The sequence below is a fragment of the Eptesicus fuscus genome, chromosome 7 (assembly GCF_027574615.1).
Source record: "Eptesicus fuscus isolate TK198812 chromosome 7, DD_ASM_mEF_20220401, whole genome shotgun sequence".
Taxonomy (NCBI): Eukaryota; Metazoa; Chordata; class Mammalia; order Chiroptera; family Vespertilionidae; genus Eptesicus; species Eptesicus fuscus.
This window is the reverse complement of record NC_072479.1, coordinates 77,480,853-77,499,422: the sequence shown is the minus strand read 5'-3', so window position 1 is coordinate 77,499,422 and position 18,570 is coordinate 77,480,853. Positions and strand designations below refer to the sequence as shown.

General features: G+C 39.9%; 1 protein-coding gene across 2 annotated transcripts in view; it reads right to left on the bottom strand.

The window, feature by feature from the left end:
- Window positions 1–687: 687 nt before the first annotated feature.
- The window catches only part of GYS2 (glycogen synthase 2), a 43,285-nt gene continuing 25,402 nt past the window's right edge, over window positions 688–18,570 (bottom strand). For both annotated transcript variants that reach the window (XM_008140478.3, XM_054719225.1), the window contains 5 exons: window positions 7,696–7,822; window positions 6,054–6,149; window positions 4,903–5,066; window positions 3,286–3,366; window positions 688–999 (listed from right to left, as the gene is read on the bottom strand). In XM_008140478.3, coding sequence (XP_008138700.1) covers window positions 778–999; window positions 3,286–3,366; window positions 4,903–5,066; window positions 6,054–6,149; window positions 7,696–7,822 — 690 coding nt within the window. In that variant the 3' untranslated portion in view covers window positions 688–777. The remainder of the gene's footprint in view (window positions 1,000–3,285; window positions 3,367–4,902; window positions 5,067–6,053; window positions 6,150–7,695; window positions 7,823–18,570) is intronic.

Here is an 18,570-nt window from a genome sequence, read left to right as displayed (position 1 = left end):
TTAACAAGACATTACCAATGAAAGTTAAATCTTTAAATATTGATATATTTATTCATTTGTATTTAACAAATTATCATCTGTGCATGATTGAACAACTTTTCAAATAAGTTTTTCTTTTAATCAATAAAAAATTGTTATAGTCAGATGCTACAGTATAGGTGGTAATATCTTCCAATCATTAATTTGAGAAGCGCCCTTGTAAATATGCATGAATATGTATCAATATCTGGATTTAGGATAAGTACTGTATTATGGGTTTTGATTGCCTGCAAAGCTAGATATAAGTTCATGTTTCTGACTCATGTGAAAATGAAAATAACCATTAAAGAACGAGTTATTTAAAATATGTAGGTAGTGCACATTCATAGCTGAGAACAGAATCTTTGGGAGGGGGGGGGGGATGAGAGACCTGTTTGGTAAGTATGGAAGCTGTATAAATAATAAGCAAAAGCTTATGGTGCTGATAATTTTAAAAACACTAGTAAAAATTGTTATTGCTTAAATTAACCATTTAAAAAACACTTCCAGTCTTCCTTCTTTAATTAACACTCTTCCTCATGTCTAAATTTACTGGAGGAAAAGTAATTTAAGAAAATAGCTTGGCTTTTATTTTAAAATTACAAAATTGCTATTCACCTAGTCTCCACTTTTTAGGCAGCAATAAATCCCATTGTGATTCTTAGAAGAAGGAAATGAAACTGGTGGCATTTTCATTGTTTTAAATAATCATTCTTACTCTGCTCTCACTAAAGGAGCTCTGTTTCACCAGGGTGGGATTCAGTTCTTATATTCACCATGGAGCTTTTTCTTCCCATGAGGAACATGACCCAGAGAAAATGGTGACTTGATATTTAACCGATCCCTTTCCGCCTCCTCTTCCTCATTGTATCGCTCATCTTCATCTTCATCTTCCACATCACTGCTCTGAGGACTGGAGACCTGAGATCCTGAAGGAGAAGGTGGTACGGAGGAAGGCCTGGGGTATTTAAATCCCTCTGTCTGCCAAAGACAAAAGTAAGATACAAACGTTAAACAACTTCTTAATTTTCCAATATGTAAACATTTTGCATGTGCATTTTATAAAAAACATAGTTGGATATTTTTTGTGTGGTCTGTTCAGGAGCTTTTAATTTTTTAATGAATTCTTTTTTTTTAATTGATTTCAGAGAGAGGAAGGGAGAGGGAGAGATAGAAACATCAATGATGAGAGAAAATCATCGACCGCCTCCTACACAGCCCCCTACTAGGGATCAAGCCTGCAACCCGGGCATGTGCCCTGACTGGGAATTGAATGGTGACCCCCCTGGTTCATGGGTTGATGTTCAACCACTGAGCCACACTGGCTGGGCAAGGGGCAACTCATTTTGATTCTGGTACCAACAAGCTCAAGAGAGATTCATTAAATAAATAATTTTATTTTATTAATCATTGACTTGTGGCAGATACTATATATATGTTATCGTATTTAATCTTTGTAACAACACTCCAATAAATTTGTTTTCCACGTTTACAGAAGAAAATTAAGGGTTAGAGAGGCCAAATGACTTGCCCAAGGTCATATAGCACATGTGGTAGAGCAAAGATTTGTACCGGCGTGAGAATCTCTCCAGAACTTTTAATCTCAACTGTGACATTACACTGCTGATCGTGTTAGTCTCTATGTCATCCTTTAGATTTGCTTGATAAAATTGCAGGATATGGGCAGCCACCACTACAGAGAATCCTGGAAACGGGGCCACTGAGCTAACTCTGAAATTCCACCAGCTATTTTTAGTTCAGTTAATGAGAAAGTATCACTAGGTTTTAATCAAATTGTCCTTCCACCTAAGATTCATTGAGATAACTCATTTTATAAACAAATATTAAGCACCAAATATGGGTCAGGCATAATAATGGCACTGAGAAAACTATCAAAGACATGATCCCTGCCTTCTAGGAGTGTACAAGCTTGAATGGGGAGACAAATGTATAAAACTATCACAGTACGTTACTGTATGTCAACTACTTTTATACATTGTTATTATGTCATACTTGTACAGTCATTCCACATTTCAACACTCCATCTGAAAGCAACACAGAAAAACAGCTGAGTCCTGCACTTAGGACTTGACTCAGAGGAGATGCTCAATACTTACTAGCTGAATAAGTAGATTAATGGAGGAATATAGCTGAATTACCTTCCGCCTCTAAAAAAATAAGCACTTATTCTTTTAAAAATCATGAACATGGGAGTGAAATTTCCAGATAGGGGGATTTACAAAACCCTTTCTCCTTCTCTGTAGGCAAATTTTACCTGTGTTAAAGTTCTAGATCTGTTCTGGACATCTAACATAGGTGGGATATAAATTGTATTAGTAGACAAAATTGTTTAAGGTAAAGTGATCCTTGATTGAGAAGTTAACTTGGAGGATCTATAACTATTAAATGAGGGTCCTTAGCTTTGGAGAATCCGTGAATTTGATGAGTTTTGTCTGTGGGCCTATCTTTGCAGAGACCATGGAAAATGTCTATGGAAATTTACACGAGATATTGGCTCCTGTGAGTCAGAGAAGCTAAGCTGGATCTCATACCCAATGGTATGGTTCTCATCTTCTTGCACCTAAAGTATCACCTGAGGGGGACAAAGAAGTTTAGTTCTTTGACTACTATGTAGACTGCTGTAAGGACAATCCCGCTGAAGAGGAATATCGATGCTGCCTGCTTCAAGCAGTGTTTCCTATCTTACATCCTTCTAAGTGAATCTGATGCTAAGCGGCTTATGTTGTCTCATAAATAGAGTGTCTAGTTGGACTTTCGAAGACTCCCTGGTAGACACTGCTGAATGGAACATAAATGTCCATCCTGTCCAATCTCTCCTGTGGTGCTTGAATTCGGTCTGTATTACTCTTGCCAGGCAGTCACCCTACATTTAAACACTTCCTTGTATAGCAAGTCAACTTCCTGTGGACGCCGGCCACTTTATGTTTGAACAACGCTCAAAAGAATGGATGTGTGATGGAGTGGTTTCGAGCAGGAAGGCCGAGAGAGATTTTATGTGGAGGCGCTTCTCTCATGATGTGAGTCAGCTGACTCTCTGCTCATCTTACACATGAGGCTACCTCGGAATCGAGGGCTTCAAGTTGGTCTGATTTGTCAGCTCCTCTATTCTTTGCTTTGATGCGGCACTATGAAAAACTATAGTAGTCTGTGTACGTAGCTACTTCCAAATTAAAAGGTATTGTTAGGACTTACTGTAAATAAGAACTTTAGCTTTCAACACCAACAAATCGTACATAGGATACTTACCGTTGGTGGTGACGTGGATTCCACATGGAATTTATCTGGAAACGCTCTGCTTAATGTCAGGTGCCTGGCATGCTGGTAATACTATGATAAAAGACCAATTCGCTGATTAAAAAAAATCTATATAGTTCAACAACCAAGTTATGTAAAATGTTTTTCTTTTAGTTATGAAATATATGTTTTTTAAGTGACAGATTCTATTCATTCTAAGTTTGAAAATCAGGAAAAAAAACGACAGCTTATAGTTTTCTTATTTATCAGTGACTGGGTTAAGAAACACTACAGCCCGGCTCGGGTGGCTCTGTGACTGAGTGTCAACCCAGGAACCAAGAGGTCACCAGTTTGATTCCAGGGCTCGATCCTAGTAGGGGGCATGCAGGAGGCAGCCAGTTGATGAAGTTTCTCTCTCATCGATGTTTCCATCTCTCTATCATTTTCCCTTCCTCTCTCTCTAAAAATCAATAAAAACATTTTTTTTTTAAAGAAATGCTACAAAACATGGGAGGGAAAAGCCAGACTGGCCTTACTGAACTTCGAATTAGTGCTAAGGAAACTGAAGACACTGGGTTCATTCTACAGAGAAGCAGTATGGCGGCGGCGGGGGGGGGGGGGGGGGGGGGGAGATGATGAGACCCAAATAATCAGACAAACTAAATTTAAATCCCACTTTAGACCATAGGTAAGAAATGTAAGTCCTAAGAGCAGCAATTTTCAACTGGTGTGCTGCAATAATTTTTAAAACATGCAATATCTAACTATTTCGTCAAGGGTACTGACCTTTTTCCTTAGATTGTTAAATGAAAAAAATGACATCAGCCAACACAATCATAGTCATCTAGTTTGTGAATGAATCAAAATTATATCTATGTTTTTTATCTGATTGACAAAAAATATACTTTTTGCTGCAGAATTTTTGTAATTAGTTTATGTGTGCCACTAGATGAAAAAGGTTGAAAATCACTGCCTAAGAGCCTTATCATGCCGCTTTCATTATAAAATGAAGACAATAAAATGAATCACCCAGGGTTTGTAATGAGCACTTTGCAAATGGCAGCATCTATCATTTGTCTGGGGAAGTTTAGCAGTTTCTAAGCAGATACAATATACGAAGGCAAAGTCAGTTCATCTTTTACTAAATTATCCAGTGCTAAGATATATGAGCATCTGAGTATTTATAAACCTACTTCATGAAAGAAGGTGTTACCCTTTGCACTTGTCATTTTGAAAAACACTATTATTCCCATAACCCCTGAGCTGAGGATTAAAATCAGATTATCTCTTAGAGTGAAACAAAGTAGGGATCTTCTCCTGTTTTTCTTATCTTCATTAAATATTTCTGCTTACCTGAAATGTATCAAGTTAAGCAATGACAATAGAATGACTAGTAAAATCAGTGTTAGATCCTGATGGACTGGCTGTTATAGGCTCGAACGAAATGTGAAGAATTGAGTTTAGGATTTTGCAAATTCATAATATGTAAAAAAAAGTACATGAAAAGTCACTGCGGTTTTAACAATTATGATACCGAGGTGACTTTACAGACTATGCACAGGATCAATGCGTTTGGGGTCCAGTGGAATTTTTAAAGGGGTCCTTTGTGTTGATCACAAATTTGCTTACTCTGCCTAAGTATCTCCAGTCCAGAAGATCTGAGAGCCTCTCAGTTCGGTTCCTCTGGATAATTCTTTGGCGACGTGACTGTTTGCAAAATCCATAGAGAAACTTAGTCAGCTGATTGCAAGAATCATCTGGAGAGCGGAACCGCCTGTCAACAATGTAAATACCTGAGGGGCACAAAAGCCAATGCACAGGTAAAAAGTAGGGTTCACCTTAGAGCATTTCTTCTCCCATTTCTTAGGTTCTATGGTAGATCACATGAATTATCTATTTCCTAGCTCCCCATTGCCTCTACTTTATCTTTTCCCTTCCAAGACTGTGTATCTTTCATCTCCTAACAGTTTATAACTGTCACCAACATGCAGCCAACAAAATTAAAAAAATAAAAAACATCTGGCAATATAGGGGTACCCTGAATCAGTGATTCTCCCTAGGCTTCTCACTAGCCAGAATCTCTGGGGTGAGACCTGGGAGTCAGTGGTTTTTAGACTCCCCAGTGTACCATGTGCAGGACCAGAGAATTAATTGGCAATGTGTAGGCAGAGAATCCACCCATTGGAACTTGGCTTGTTGCTAGGCAACATGGACATAGAGATGGTGATAGGCAAATTCTCCAGCCATCTTAAATAGTGCAAGTGAATTTTGCTAACTTGGCATGGATCTTTTAAATAATTATGGTAACCGATATAGTTATTGTAATATTACCTCTAAGACCATAGTTATTGTAATATCCCGTCTAGATAGTAGAGGGCCGAAGCAGTTCAGGAAAAAAAAAAAGTTAAGGGCAGATTTATCTAAGTTTAACACTTCTTTTGCATTTTTTTTCCATTTCAATTTCATTTGTTCATTTAACTCCTTTTGTAGTTTGTATTTTGGACAATGTATTAAATATTATTAGCATTTTTATCCTTTCTATAGATGACATAATTACCATATTTTCCGGCGTATAAGACGACTGGGCGTATAAGAGTTTCCTGGGTTAAAAAGTCGTCTTATACGCCGGAAAATACGGTAAAATATTTTATTGAACAAAAAAAACCTGTAAACATTCATTTAATCAGGTTCGGTTTAGAGTTAGACTCTGTAAAGACCCTGCACTTTGTTTGGTTAAGTGTCATTTCTCTCTGGATTGGGTTAATGATGAAAAATCTCACCGTAGGCAGTAGGATCAGCCACATGCTCCTGCATGAAACAGCCAAAGCCAGAGAGGTTGGTTGTCACACTGGGGATACCCATCACAGTGCACTCGGCTGCCAGGGAAACAGACAAAGGCTTGGCTTTAAACCAGCTCCAGTGTCCTCTGATGCACGCAGAGGAGGAAAAAGGCCCCATCTATCTAGTAATAGCAATGTTTACTTTGTGCCAGGCTCAGTACTCAGCTCTTTACATGTATTAACTCATTTAATCTTCTCAACAACCGTGTGAAGTGAGGCTACCATTATTTCCATCTTACAGATGAAGAAATGAAGGCACAGAAAAGTTAAGTAGCTTGCCCAAATTAACAAAGCCAAGGGACAGGGGAGAGGTAGGATTTCCAGCCACGTGCCCAACTCCAGAGACCTTGCTGGGAACGGCTACCCTATACTGCCTCTCTCAGTACTAGTTTTGCATTTCACTCCATTTCTACATATTTGGCAAGTTAATGGGGTAGGTAAATATTTTGGACATGTTTTTGAAATCTTCCTCTACACAAATCCCTTCCACTTTCTCAGGTGCTCAGTGAACCCAGTGTCTCTCTCAGTCCTCTCTACCTTTTGGTCAAAATTTGTTTGTTTTTTGTTTTGTTTTGTTTTTCAGAAAATATCAGATATGCCTTGCAAATATTACCACTCTCAGGGATATCTGCATTTTTAACAAAGACATTGTATTTGATTGTGGAATAACTCTTGGTTGGCTAATGGGGTTGGGTAAAAAAAAAAAAAAAGAGAGAAGAGATTTCCCCATTACCCATGAAGTAGCTCAATTTAAACAGTGGCCCTTTCTCAGGCTCTGCAAGAATTTCATCTTGGTTTATCTCTAGAGAGCAGTGGTTTCCTAATTTAGGATGGGGAGGGGTAGGTGGAATGGGATTATTGACCCATTTGAGAATCTGTTAAAAACTCAGTAACTCCTCCCTAGAAAAATTGTGCCTACAATTATATGAAACTTAACAGAACCTTATTTTTATTAAGTACTCATTAAGACACATGTAGTAAAATGCCAGGTATCCATGTAAGCTCAGTATATGTTCATTCAGTGAATTTAATGAAATAAGCGCTTATATTCATTGTGCTTTCTCAAAGCACAAACTTTAATGAATACTTTCTGGAGTGAATTAGAGTTAGCGTAACATAAAGCGATTATTCTTTAAAAAAATTAGAGATTTATCTAATATCCTAACACCAACCTTATAGCACCAGAGGTTTCATTATTCCTGTAATTATAGGCCTGATGAGAAGTGGCCAACTTCCTTGGGTTAATTGAAAACAGAATGACTCATTCACTATGAAGTATTTCCCAAACTGTTTCTTTCATCTAATTATGTTTTATAACACCTTAAAAACTAGATGTAACTCCTCTATCATTTCAGGTTAAGTTTAACTCTGTCCTATAAAGTGACATTTTGCTGAAAAGTCTGCCATGAGTTATTAATCATTCTCTTTAGCCAATATTAGTCATCTCCCACATTCCCTCAGTCACTTAAGCTTTGGTTTTGTGCTTCTCTATCCAATAGTAAATTAAATGTCAACTTGGAATATCACACATATATGCATGAAATATATTCCAAAACATTCCACATCTATACATGTCACATACCTGGAGTATAACCCCATGGTTCATAGTATGACGGGAATACTCCGAGGTGACAACCTCGGACGAACTCCTCATAATCCATGGGTAACAAGGGGCTGGTGGAGGATAGGAACTCTGGGTGCAAAATCACCTAAAAAAGGAAAATTCTGATGAGACAAAATAGGGAGAAAAAAAATTAAAGCCAAAAATAAGGCCTACAATTTGGTTATTATAATACTGTAAAATCCTTGTGTTCTAAATTCAGGGGAGCAAAAAGCCTGGGGGTTTCTTCTCTGTGGTCAACATTCTGTGTCAGTATCTACTCTGTGGACTGTCTTTCCCTCAGACTCCAAGGCCTAGACTGGAGGACAGGGAGTTTGCATGCCATCGTTGTTCTCATGCTAAACTACACTGAGTGGCCAGATTATTATGATCTCTGAATGCATAATAATCTGGCCACTCAGTGTATATCCTATATAATAAAAGGTTAATATGCAAATTGTCCCCTCGACCAGGAGTTCGACCAGCAGGCAGGCTGGCCAACTGCCCATGTCCCCTCCCCTGGCCAGGCTGGCCAGACCCCACCCATGCATGAATTCATGCACCAGGCCTCTAATATATATATATATATATATATATATATATATATATATATTCACACATATATAAATATATATATACACACACACACACACACACACACACACACACACACACACACACATATGTACTGAGTGGCCAGATTATTATGTGTTCAGAGATCATTATGCTTCTATTTCACTATGGTCTTAACACAACACAGAATGAACCTTTAAAAATGTCAGCCACTCCCCTGCTCAAAATCCTTCAGCAGCCTCCTATTTCACTCAGAGGAAAAGCCAGTGTTTACCACAGCCTTTAAGCAGTGGTGTGCTGGTAAATGTTCAAACACCAAAAATCAGAAGGATAAATATGTATTTGTACATAAGTTTATTGTCAATTTTACTGATAAAAAGATATCATTATAGTATACAATTTCCAAACTATAAAAATGTACATGCAAAAAATCTGCACACAGATGTCTATTATCAAATGTATTCATAATTGTTAAAACTTAGAAGCAACCAAGATGTTCTTAAGTAGGTGAAAGAATTAATAAACTATTAATCCAGATGGTGGAAGATGTGCTATCAAGCCATGAAAATACATGAAGGAAACTTAAATGCATATTACTAAGTGAAAGAAGCTAATTTGAAAAGGTCACATACTACATGTTTCCAACTATATGACACTCTAGAAAAGGCAAAACCATACAGACAGTAAAAACATCAGTGGTTAGGAGGGGTTGAGGGGAAGAGAGAAATAGATGGTGCACAGAGAATTTTTAGGGCAGTGAACTATCCTATACAGAGTATCTATATATATAAAAGCCTAAGGGACCGTTAGGACCGGTCAACTGAACGACCGGCTGGTAGCTATGATGCGCACTGACCACCAGGTAGCTATGATACACGCTCAATGCAAGAGCTGCCCCTGGTGGTCAGTGCACTCCCACAGCCAACCTCCCATGGCCAGTCAACCTCCTGCGGTCCCTCCCCCTGGCCGGCTGGCTCTGATTGGCCCTAATCATCCTTGATTGCTGGCCAGCCCGAGGGACCCCACCCGTGCATGAATTCGTGCACTGGGCCTCTAGTGATACTATAATGGTGAATACATGTCATTATACACTTATCAAAACACATAGAAGGTACAACACCAGGAGTGAATCCTAATGTAAACTATGGATCTTTGGTGATAGTGATGTGTCAATGTAGGTTCATCATAACAAATGTATCTCTGTGGTTGGGGATGTTGATAGTATGTGTGGTGGAGGGGGGGGATTGGATTGTGCATGCTTGGGAGAAGATGATCTATGAGAACTCTCTATACTTCATGCTAAATTTTCTGTGAACCTGAAACTACTCTAAAAAATAAAGTCTTTTAAAAAAACATATAGCCCTGGCCAGTGTGGTTGCTCAGTGGTTTGAGCATTGTCCTGTACACCAAAAGGTAGGGGCTCAATTCCCTGTCAGGGCACACATCCCCGGTTGTGGGTTCCTTCTCTGATTGGGGCTCGGACAGGAAGCAACCGAACAATGTTTCTCTCTCTCTCTCTCTCTCTAAAATAAAATTTTTAAAAAGTTAAAGAAATATATACACACATATAATACTCTTCATTGTTAATTCTATATCAATTAACTATAACATAATGCTTTTGTTGATTTTTTAGAAAATCTTGTATTCATTACTGACTTATGGTTTTAACTGAATATAGTTCTGACATAAATGTTGGTTCTTTGTTAAGGAGCAAAAGGAAGAGTGGAATACAGAGATGAATCTCAAAATTTCACAGGTTCATCAATGGGATGAGTGACTTCTTTGTTGAATTGGGTATTTTTTATAATGGAAAAGTATTTCCTTGTATTTATGTGTCACAGTGTAATGACTGCAGACACAACACCCATTTTAGTTTTACCTGCATTATTAACATTTCTCTACCACTTTCTTAAATCTATACAATCAATACATAAAGACATGACGTGTAGTGTTCACCTATTTTCACTCCATCAATACTCCACCATGGCCAGTTTTAGGCTACCAATGAGATCTCACTGCTCTGGCTCATAAATAACCCAAGGGCATAGGTAATAGTAAAATGTGGTAAACAATTAGAATGTGATGGGTTTTGAGCATTACCTTTCTTTTACTGTAATTAATTTATTTTTACATTTATATAATATAACTTTTACCAATGGCTATGTTTAAAACTAGTTCACAAAATGTAACAATGGACTCTTGTCTACTGGTATGAGCCTGTTCTGTGACTGCACGGCCAGTAACATTCTGCTAAGGTGGAGATAAGACAGCATGGCTATAAATGGAAAGTTGAATAGAATAGCTATCTAACTGGTCCCCGAATGAATGGATTCTCCTATTCCTTCTTTATTAAAGTTCTCACTGAACTATTATTAGGTTGTAATAGCAGACCTCCCTCATATACCTAAGTATTATTTAAAATAAAATCTGATTTTAAAGTGCTAGAATCATACATAGATGTAGTTTTATAATATAATAATATATTTAATATAATATGTAATTAAATAGTATAACTAATATTTAATGATAGTATAATATAATATACTTAATATGAGATGTAATTAATACATGTTTATTGCTGGGGTCTTTCAGGAGCTGCAAGGGTTCAGGAATCTGGAGAAGGGCTGCGCGTAAATTGAATAAAGAAACTAGACATGAAATATAAATTTGGGAGGCATGGGGGAGCTAGAGGAGGCTACACTTTCTAGTGAAGTGGGCTCTCCAAATGTCTGGACCCACGGCTTTTTGTTTGCTGGGAAACACATGGGCCCTTTAGGAATGCAAACAGGTAAAGGCTGATAAACAGGAAAAGATGATCAGGTTAGAGGAAATACCTACAGCTGTTCCAGCAGCAGGTAATAATATGCAGATTTTCAGCCCTGCTGAAGCCCCAAGATCCATCAGCCTTCTGATGAACTTCTTGCATAATTATGACCTGCTGGAATTAGCCTCCAGCAGTTTATATTATTTTATATATAACTAGGGTCCCGGTGCACAAAATTTGTGCACTGGGGGTGTGGGGTCCCTTAGCCCAACCTGCCCCCTCTCACATACTGGGAGCCCTCAGGGGATGTCCTAAGCCGCAGTCTGGCATCCCTTTGTGGGAGGCGACCGGGCTGATCAGGGGAAGGCACCAGCCCCATCACCCTACTGCTGCAGCCACTGCCAGTCCCCACAGCCACCAAGGTGTTTTCATCAACACGGACTCCAGTCCCTTCACCATGAAAAAATGACAACTTTCTTTAGGCATTTTCAAGATGTGTCTTTCATAGGATATGACATTTCTTTCTTTCTTTCTTTTTTTTATCCTTACCTGAGGATATGTTCCCATTGACTTTTAGAGAATGTGGAAGAGAAAGGGAAAGACAGAGAGAAACATCAAAGTGAGAGGGACACTTTGATTGGTTGCCTCCTGCATGAGCCCTGACCTGGGCCCCGTCCAGGGAGGAGCCTGCAACCTAGGTACATGCTCTTGATCAGAATTGAATCCAGACCCTGCTGTCTGGCAGGCCAGAGGCATTATCCACTGAGTCAAACCGGCTAGGGCAGGATATGACATTTCTTAGCCCTCCAGCAGCTGACCTTTGTTTTTTTCTCCAGAAGTGTGGTGGAAAAACCCTAGATCACCTTTTTGGATTCTTATTACCCAAGTTACTAAGAATATTACCAGTAGCATACAGGGAACTTAGCCAATGAGCAGTCAGAAAGGTGTTTCCTCTGTAGTTCACACCAATTGCAGGCTGGGCCCTGCCCAGGCCTAAAGCCTCTGGCCGAAGCTTTAGGCCTGGGCAGGGGACCCCCAGCTCCCTCTGATCACTGGCTCTGCCCCTGCCCCCTCGGCTCTGATCGCAGGCTTGGCCCTGCCCAGGAGCCCCCTGGCTCAGGCCCTTCCCAGGCTACTCAGGGCCCATGTGGGGCTTACCTCAGAGTGACCTGGGTGCCAGGATGTTCCTGGGACCCAGGCACTGGGCGCCTATGTATGCAAATTAACCGCCCTCTTTGTTGGGTTAATTTGCATACTCACTCTGATTGGCTATGGTGTAGCAGAGGTACAGTCAATTTACATGTTTGTCTATTATTAGGTAAGATAATATATATATAGTAGTGCTTTATAAAACGGGGAGAGATCCCTGGCCCCTTCCCCCATGTGAGGACACAGTAAAAAGCCTCCATCTATGGACCAGAAAGAGGGCCTTCACAAGAACTCAACCACACTAGCAACTTGGTCTTGGACCTCCTAGCTTACAGAATTGAAATAAATGTCTGTTGTTTATAAGCCACCCATTCAGTCATATTTTTCTAGTAGCCCGAATGGACTGAGACAGTTGCCCTCTATTTAACTTATTTAACTCATGTCCTCCCTCTGCCACTCCCTCAGTGCACAGACACCCGCCTCACTGCATCTGACTCCACAGCTGGGCTGCTCCCCACTGTGCGGCCTTCCCCACGGTTGGACTCTGACTCCTTTCTCTGGACTACCGGTCAGTGTAGACGCCTGCCTTGTGTCGCCCCACCTAATGGCTTTCGAACTGAATTGTTCGGGAAGGGAAAGGAAAAGAGAGAAAGCGGAAAAAGAAACTTCACTTTAATAAGCACACTACACTTTTTATTTTTTATTCACAGAATAAGTCTATATTCTTCCAAAGAGATTACTTGGAAAAAACCCCTAATTTGGATATGTAACAATACTGATAACATTAGTTGTATATAATACTTGATACATTATAAATAATTTTCTTGGCAACATTGTGAGATGAGTGAAATAGACATTCTCAATGTCCTAATTTTAGAAGTAAGGAAACTAAGACTTTACAGGCATTGGTTATATATATCAGTAGATTCATAAATAGGAGATATATTAAACTTAGGAGGAAATAAAATGGTAAATGTCCAAAACCAGTACCATAAAAATGACTTATTCAATCACAAGAATAGCACATTGGTAAAGTAAAAATGGATAAGATATTTTTTTTCTAGAAAGCACGATTTGAGTTTCTATTATTACACTAGGAAAAGAGACCAAAAAACACAGATATGACTGTCTGGGCAACCATCAAATCAACAACCCATTATACTCTCTTGACATATATTAGGAAAGGGGGATTAAAAGGCATTCTGCCTAGTTGGCATGTCCACACTTAGGAAAATTTGTACTCTCCAAAGCCCATTTTGGAACATGAAAACACCATGGCTTGTTTGTTTTGTTCCCAGCCAAACAGAATGATCAAATGACTAAAATAAGAAGACAGCTGCTCTGGGCCCTAAAACAGGCGATTGCAGAAGCCCAAGGTGGAAGAAAGGATATTAGAAGTCAGCCCAAGGTTATGGGGGGATTAAATGAGATCCTGTATACAAAAGCCCCCAGCAGGGCACCTGGCTTCTAACAAGCCCTGGATCAGTAGGAGGAAAACAAATGAACTAAAATTTGTTTGACTGCATTTATCTTAGGAGGGAAGTAAGCTCCCAGGAAGTGAGTTACTTTCACAGTGTCAGAACAGGGCGATGGCCTGGAATCTGCAGTCTAGGCTTTTCTCACTATACCCCACTGCTGACAGAGGATAAATTCAAAGTCAAAATAATCTGCAACGTTTCCTGAATCAAATGGTCACATTTCTATAAAAACTTGTCAGTTCACTCTGAGAGTTAAGAACTACTCTATAGAGTTCTATAAATATACAGGCAATCAAATGGGACTTATATTATTAGCACAGACCCTGAGTTACTAGTAATGTCAAGCTTTCAAAGGATATCTATATAATAAAAGCCTAATCAACCATTATGGTGGAAAGACAGGAACGACTGGTCGCTATGATGCTCACTGACCACCAGGGGCAGACGCCCAATGCAGGAGCTGCCCCCTGGTGGTCAGTGTGCTCCCACAGGGGAAGCGGCTGCTCAGCCAGAAGCCGGGCTCATGGCTGGCGAGTGCAGCGGCAGTGCTAAGGAGCAGCTAGCTGAGCAGTAAGGACCCTGCCGCTAAGGAGCAGTGAGCCGAGCAGTAAGGAGCGAGCAGGTGGGCAGTAAGGAGTGAGGGATCCTGAACTGCGAGAGGATGTCTGACTGCCAGCAGGATCGGGCCTAAGCCAGCAGTTGGACATTCCCTGAGGGGTCCCAGACTGTGAGAGGGCGCAGGTCAGGCTGAGGTACACCCTCTCGCAGTTCAGGATCCCTCACTCCTTACTGCCCACCTGCTCGCTCCTTACTGCTGAATTTCATGCACTGGGCCTCTAGTTATTAATAAAACCCAATACCTAATTCTGAAACTACCAAAGTTTATCTCAGCGCTTTGAGGATATATTGTTAGGAAGGGTTATTCTTTTATTTCTTTTGCATGTGTGTGTTTGCTTTATGATATAAATGAATATCTCAAAATACTGGTGAGTTTAACTGCATAAACAATTTGTATGAGATGAACTTCATCCTCCATTCACTCTTTGTAAGCCATGTGCTATTGCATCTCTATGCCTTTTCATCCAGTTCTGCTGGGTGAGCCCTCCTTCCTGTTATTTGCAGATAAACTCCTGCTCACCGATCAAGATCTAGCTCACTTGTCTCCTCGTTGATAAAGCATTTTTTCAAATCCTGCAGGAAAGACAAATCTTCCATCTTCTACTGGCCTAAGTACAAATAAAAGCTAATTTCATTAGGCATTGCCTGTGTGCCAATATTGTACTAAATGAAACATCTATTACTTTTCTAAACCCACAACAATTCTATGAATGTGGGTCTATATTATCATTTTAAAGATGAGAAGATAGAGGTACAGGCAGATTAAGTAACTTATAAACTGAATAAGTGGCAGAGATTTGAAGCCTGACAGTGTGAGTACCGTCTTTAAGGACTTGGTATGTTACCTTCTTTAGTTATGAGGCCGTCCTGAATTTGCTGTACAAATTTCCTCTAACATATCCTGGACTGGGGACCTTGACTGACAGCCCCAACTGCATCCACTCTAGATCCACCATAGCAGCTGCTCCTGGCCCATAGACAAGCAGACATGGGTACTAGTGCCAACTCACCTCTACCCAGTGGGTGATTATTTTAATGGGTAACTTCTGTTTGGGGAATCCCTGTTGCTATTCATATGAATCCCCATTAAAATGGTCGCATCCAGCTGCTCATAGAATAAGGCAGCCATCTGTTTGAAACTGTTTTGGTAGGTGAAAGATCAAGAAAAGGCTCCTAAATACAGCAAAATGTTGTACGTTGTAACACTAATATATTTAAAATAACTCAACAGCAAACCACAACACACACACACAAAGACATCTTCTGTAATAAGAAAGGACATCTTTTGTATTAAGAAAGGAAGCAATTGTAAAAATAAGATGAATTTGGGTTCGCCTTTGAAAACTTTCTTCTTGTTTTTGTGTTTCTTTTTGTGGGCACATACGCACCCGTGTGTATGTGTTTTTTCCACTGACAAGCCATGTTGAGTTGTCTTGGTCCACTGCTTTCCCCCTTTGTGAGTCACTACATGGTGCTGCTATGTGTGTACATGTTCATGTATTTGTTTTGCATTATGAATTCTAGTTTTTTGTTGATTACATTTGACTTTCCTTTCTTCAAAAAAAAAAAAAAAAAAGGCTGAGACTGTTTGAGAAACAGGCTGCCGTCTGTGGCTCTTCTTACCGCCCCTTCCTTCCTGCTTTCTTTGCAGTGTCTGACTGCACCTCCCCGCCTGCTTGTGCTCTCACCTCGTTACCCTTCACACATTTCTTCCAACAAGCATTTTCATATCTAGTCCTGTCTTAGTGTCTGCATCTCAGAGGATAAAACTGAGAAAAAAATATGAGACATGATCACTGCTTCAAATAACTCAATCTCTCTGGAGAAAGGGATAGATTTTATATATATATATATATATATATATATATATATATATATATATATATACACATACACACACACACACACACACACACACACACACACTGAGTGGTCAGATTATTATGATCTCTTAATGCATAATAATCTGGCCACTCAGTGTATATCCTATATAATAAAAGACTAATATGCAAATTGTCCCCTCAACCAGGAGTTCGACCAGCAGGCAGGCCGGCCAACTGCCCATGTCCCCTGCCCCTGGCCAGGCTGGCTGGACCCCACCCATGCACGAATTCATGCACCGGGCCTCTAAAAAATATATATATATCATAATAATCTGGCCACTCAGTGTATATATTACAATTTGATCATTCCATTAATTTCAGTAGGCTTAGGAATGCAGATAAAGAAAGATGTGTTCTGTCTGGAGTAGATGAGTGTATAGTAAGGAAAAGTGCAAGGAGGAGATGACTTTTAGGTTGGATCCCAAAGCCATAGCTAGAATGACTGAGATAAGGGTATTTCATAAAGAGAGAATAACATTAGTCAGCAATGGACACAGGGGTATGAAAGTGTTTAGTATGTTCATTATGTGAGGTTCTTGCCCAGTTCTGGGAAGTTGCCTCACTGTTATCACACTTTAAAATAAAACAAAAACAAAAACACATAGATCAGCAAAGTATACTTTGTTCAAAACTTCAAGTGACCTCAAGTCACAATCATCCCAAGAGCAAAGGAATCCAGCCTCATTTCTCCTTTTCCACCCTCCCACATCCTCACGTCTATCTGTATTTATTGCACATAGCATGTGCCAGGCACAGACATGTTGTCAGAGGAAGATCCATAAATATGGTAGGAAATAAAAGGTTCTAATAAAAACAGAAATCTACATGAAAATAATAGGCTTTCTTGCCCCCCACTATTTGTTTCTTTTCCAAGAGACAAAAATTACATATACAAGTAAATAAAATGAGAAGCACCGATTGACGGTAAATTATATGAGAATGAGGCCAAGCTACTGTTAATATACTCTGTGATGAGTCTCTGTGGATCCAATCCAGCTGAAACACGTAAAGGAAGGGGCATCCTTGGCAGAGACAATCCTGCATTTTCAGGGGAAAACTTGTAGCCTATATATATATCCTATATAATAAAAGCCTAATATGCAAAGTGTCCAGCCATCTGTTCAACCAATCAAAGTGTAATATGCTAATGATATGCTAAGGCCACTCAACCGCTCACTATGACATGCACTTACCACCAGGGGGCAGATTCTCTGACTGGTAGGTTAGCTTGCCTGCTGGGGTCTGGCCAATTTGGACTGAGCTAGAAGGGCCAGACATGCCCTGGAGCCCTTCCATGGTCCCTCGCTGGCTGGCCAACCTCCCATGTCCCTCCCTGGCCCTGATCATGCGCCAGTGGGTTCCCTTGGCCTGGCCTGCGCCCTCTCGCAATCTGGGACCCTTTGGGGGATGTTGGAGAGCCTGTTTCAGCCTGATCCCACAGGCCAGGCCGAGGGATCCCACTGGTGCACAAATTTGTGCATCGGGCCTCTAGTTTATTAGAGAAGGTATGCTAAGTGTTGAAAAGTTTGGAAATGCAGAAACACAAATGAGAAAAGACAAACCACCCATAATTTTATGGCACAGGGCAATATATGCATGTGTGCATATGTGCATGTGTGTGTGTGTGTGTGTGTGTGTGTGTGTGTGTGCATATGTGTATAGTAAGGAAAAGTGCAAGGAAGAGATGACTTAGTTAGTTCCAAAGGCTAACACAGCATGGAACATTTCATAAACAGCTAGAGAATTTCTTCTGCTTGATTTCTGCAATATTTTCCTTTTTTAATTCTCTGCTCTTTCTTTCTTTCCCTGACTTTTCACCTTACAATCCTCCTCTTAAATCTCCACTCATTCAACTTTGTCTTCCAACATGGCAAGGTGATCATTCCCTGGTCTCCACTACTGTCCATGCACTGGTAGCTTCCTTTACAACCGGCCTTGTAACCCCCAGGACTATGTTTTCTAAGTAACATCTCAACTTTAATATCTCACATGTCACTCACAGTTATTCTATCAAAAACTTAATTCATGACATGACTCTCAAACCAATTTCTGTTAAAGCTTTTCCTTGGTTTTTAGAAACTATTGGTTAGATACTGAAGCCAGGCGGCTATTATTCTTGCCTTCTTTCTCTTTCTCACTTCTAATGTCCATTGGTCACTAAGTATGATCTTTTCTATGTGCAACCGTCTCTCCCATTGTTTCATCCTCTCCAGGATGTTTGACATGGCCTTTGTAAGGGGCCCTCATCAACTCTCACCTGTACTGTTGCAGTGAGTCCTTAATTTGACTCTTTCCACTACACCCACCCAAGTCCACATCAAGGACTTAATAAAAGATAAAAAGTGAATATAAGAATAGACTATTTTTTTCCAGAACTTTTGCAGAGCAGGAA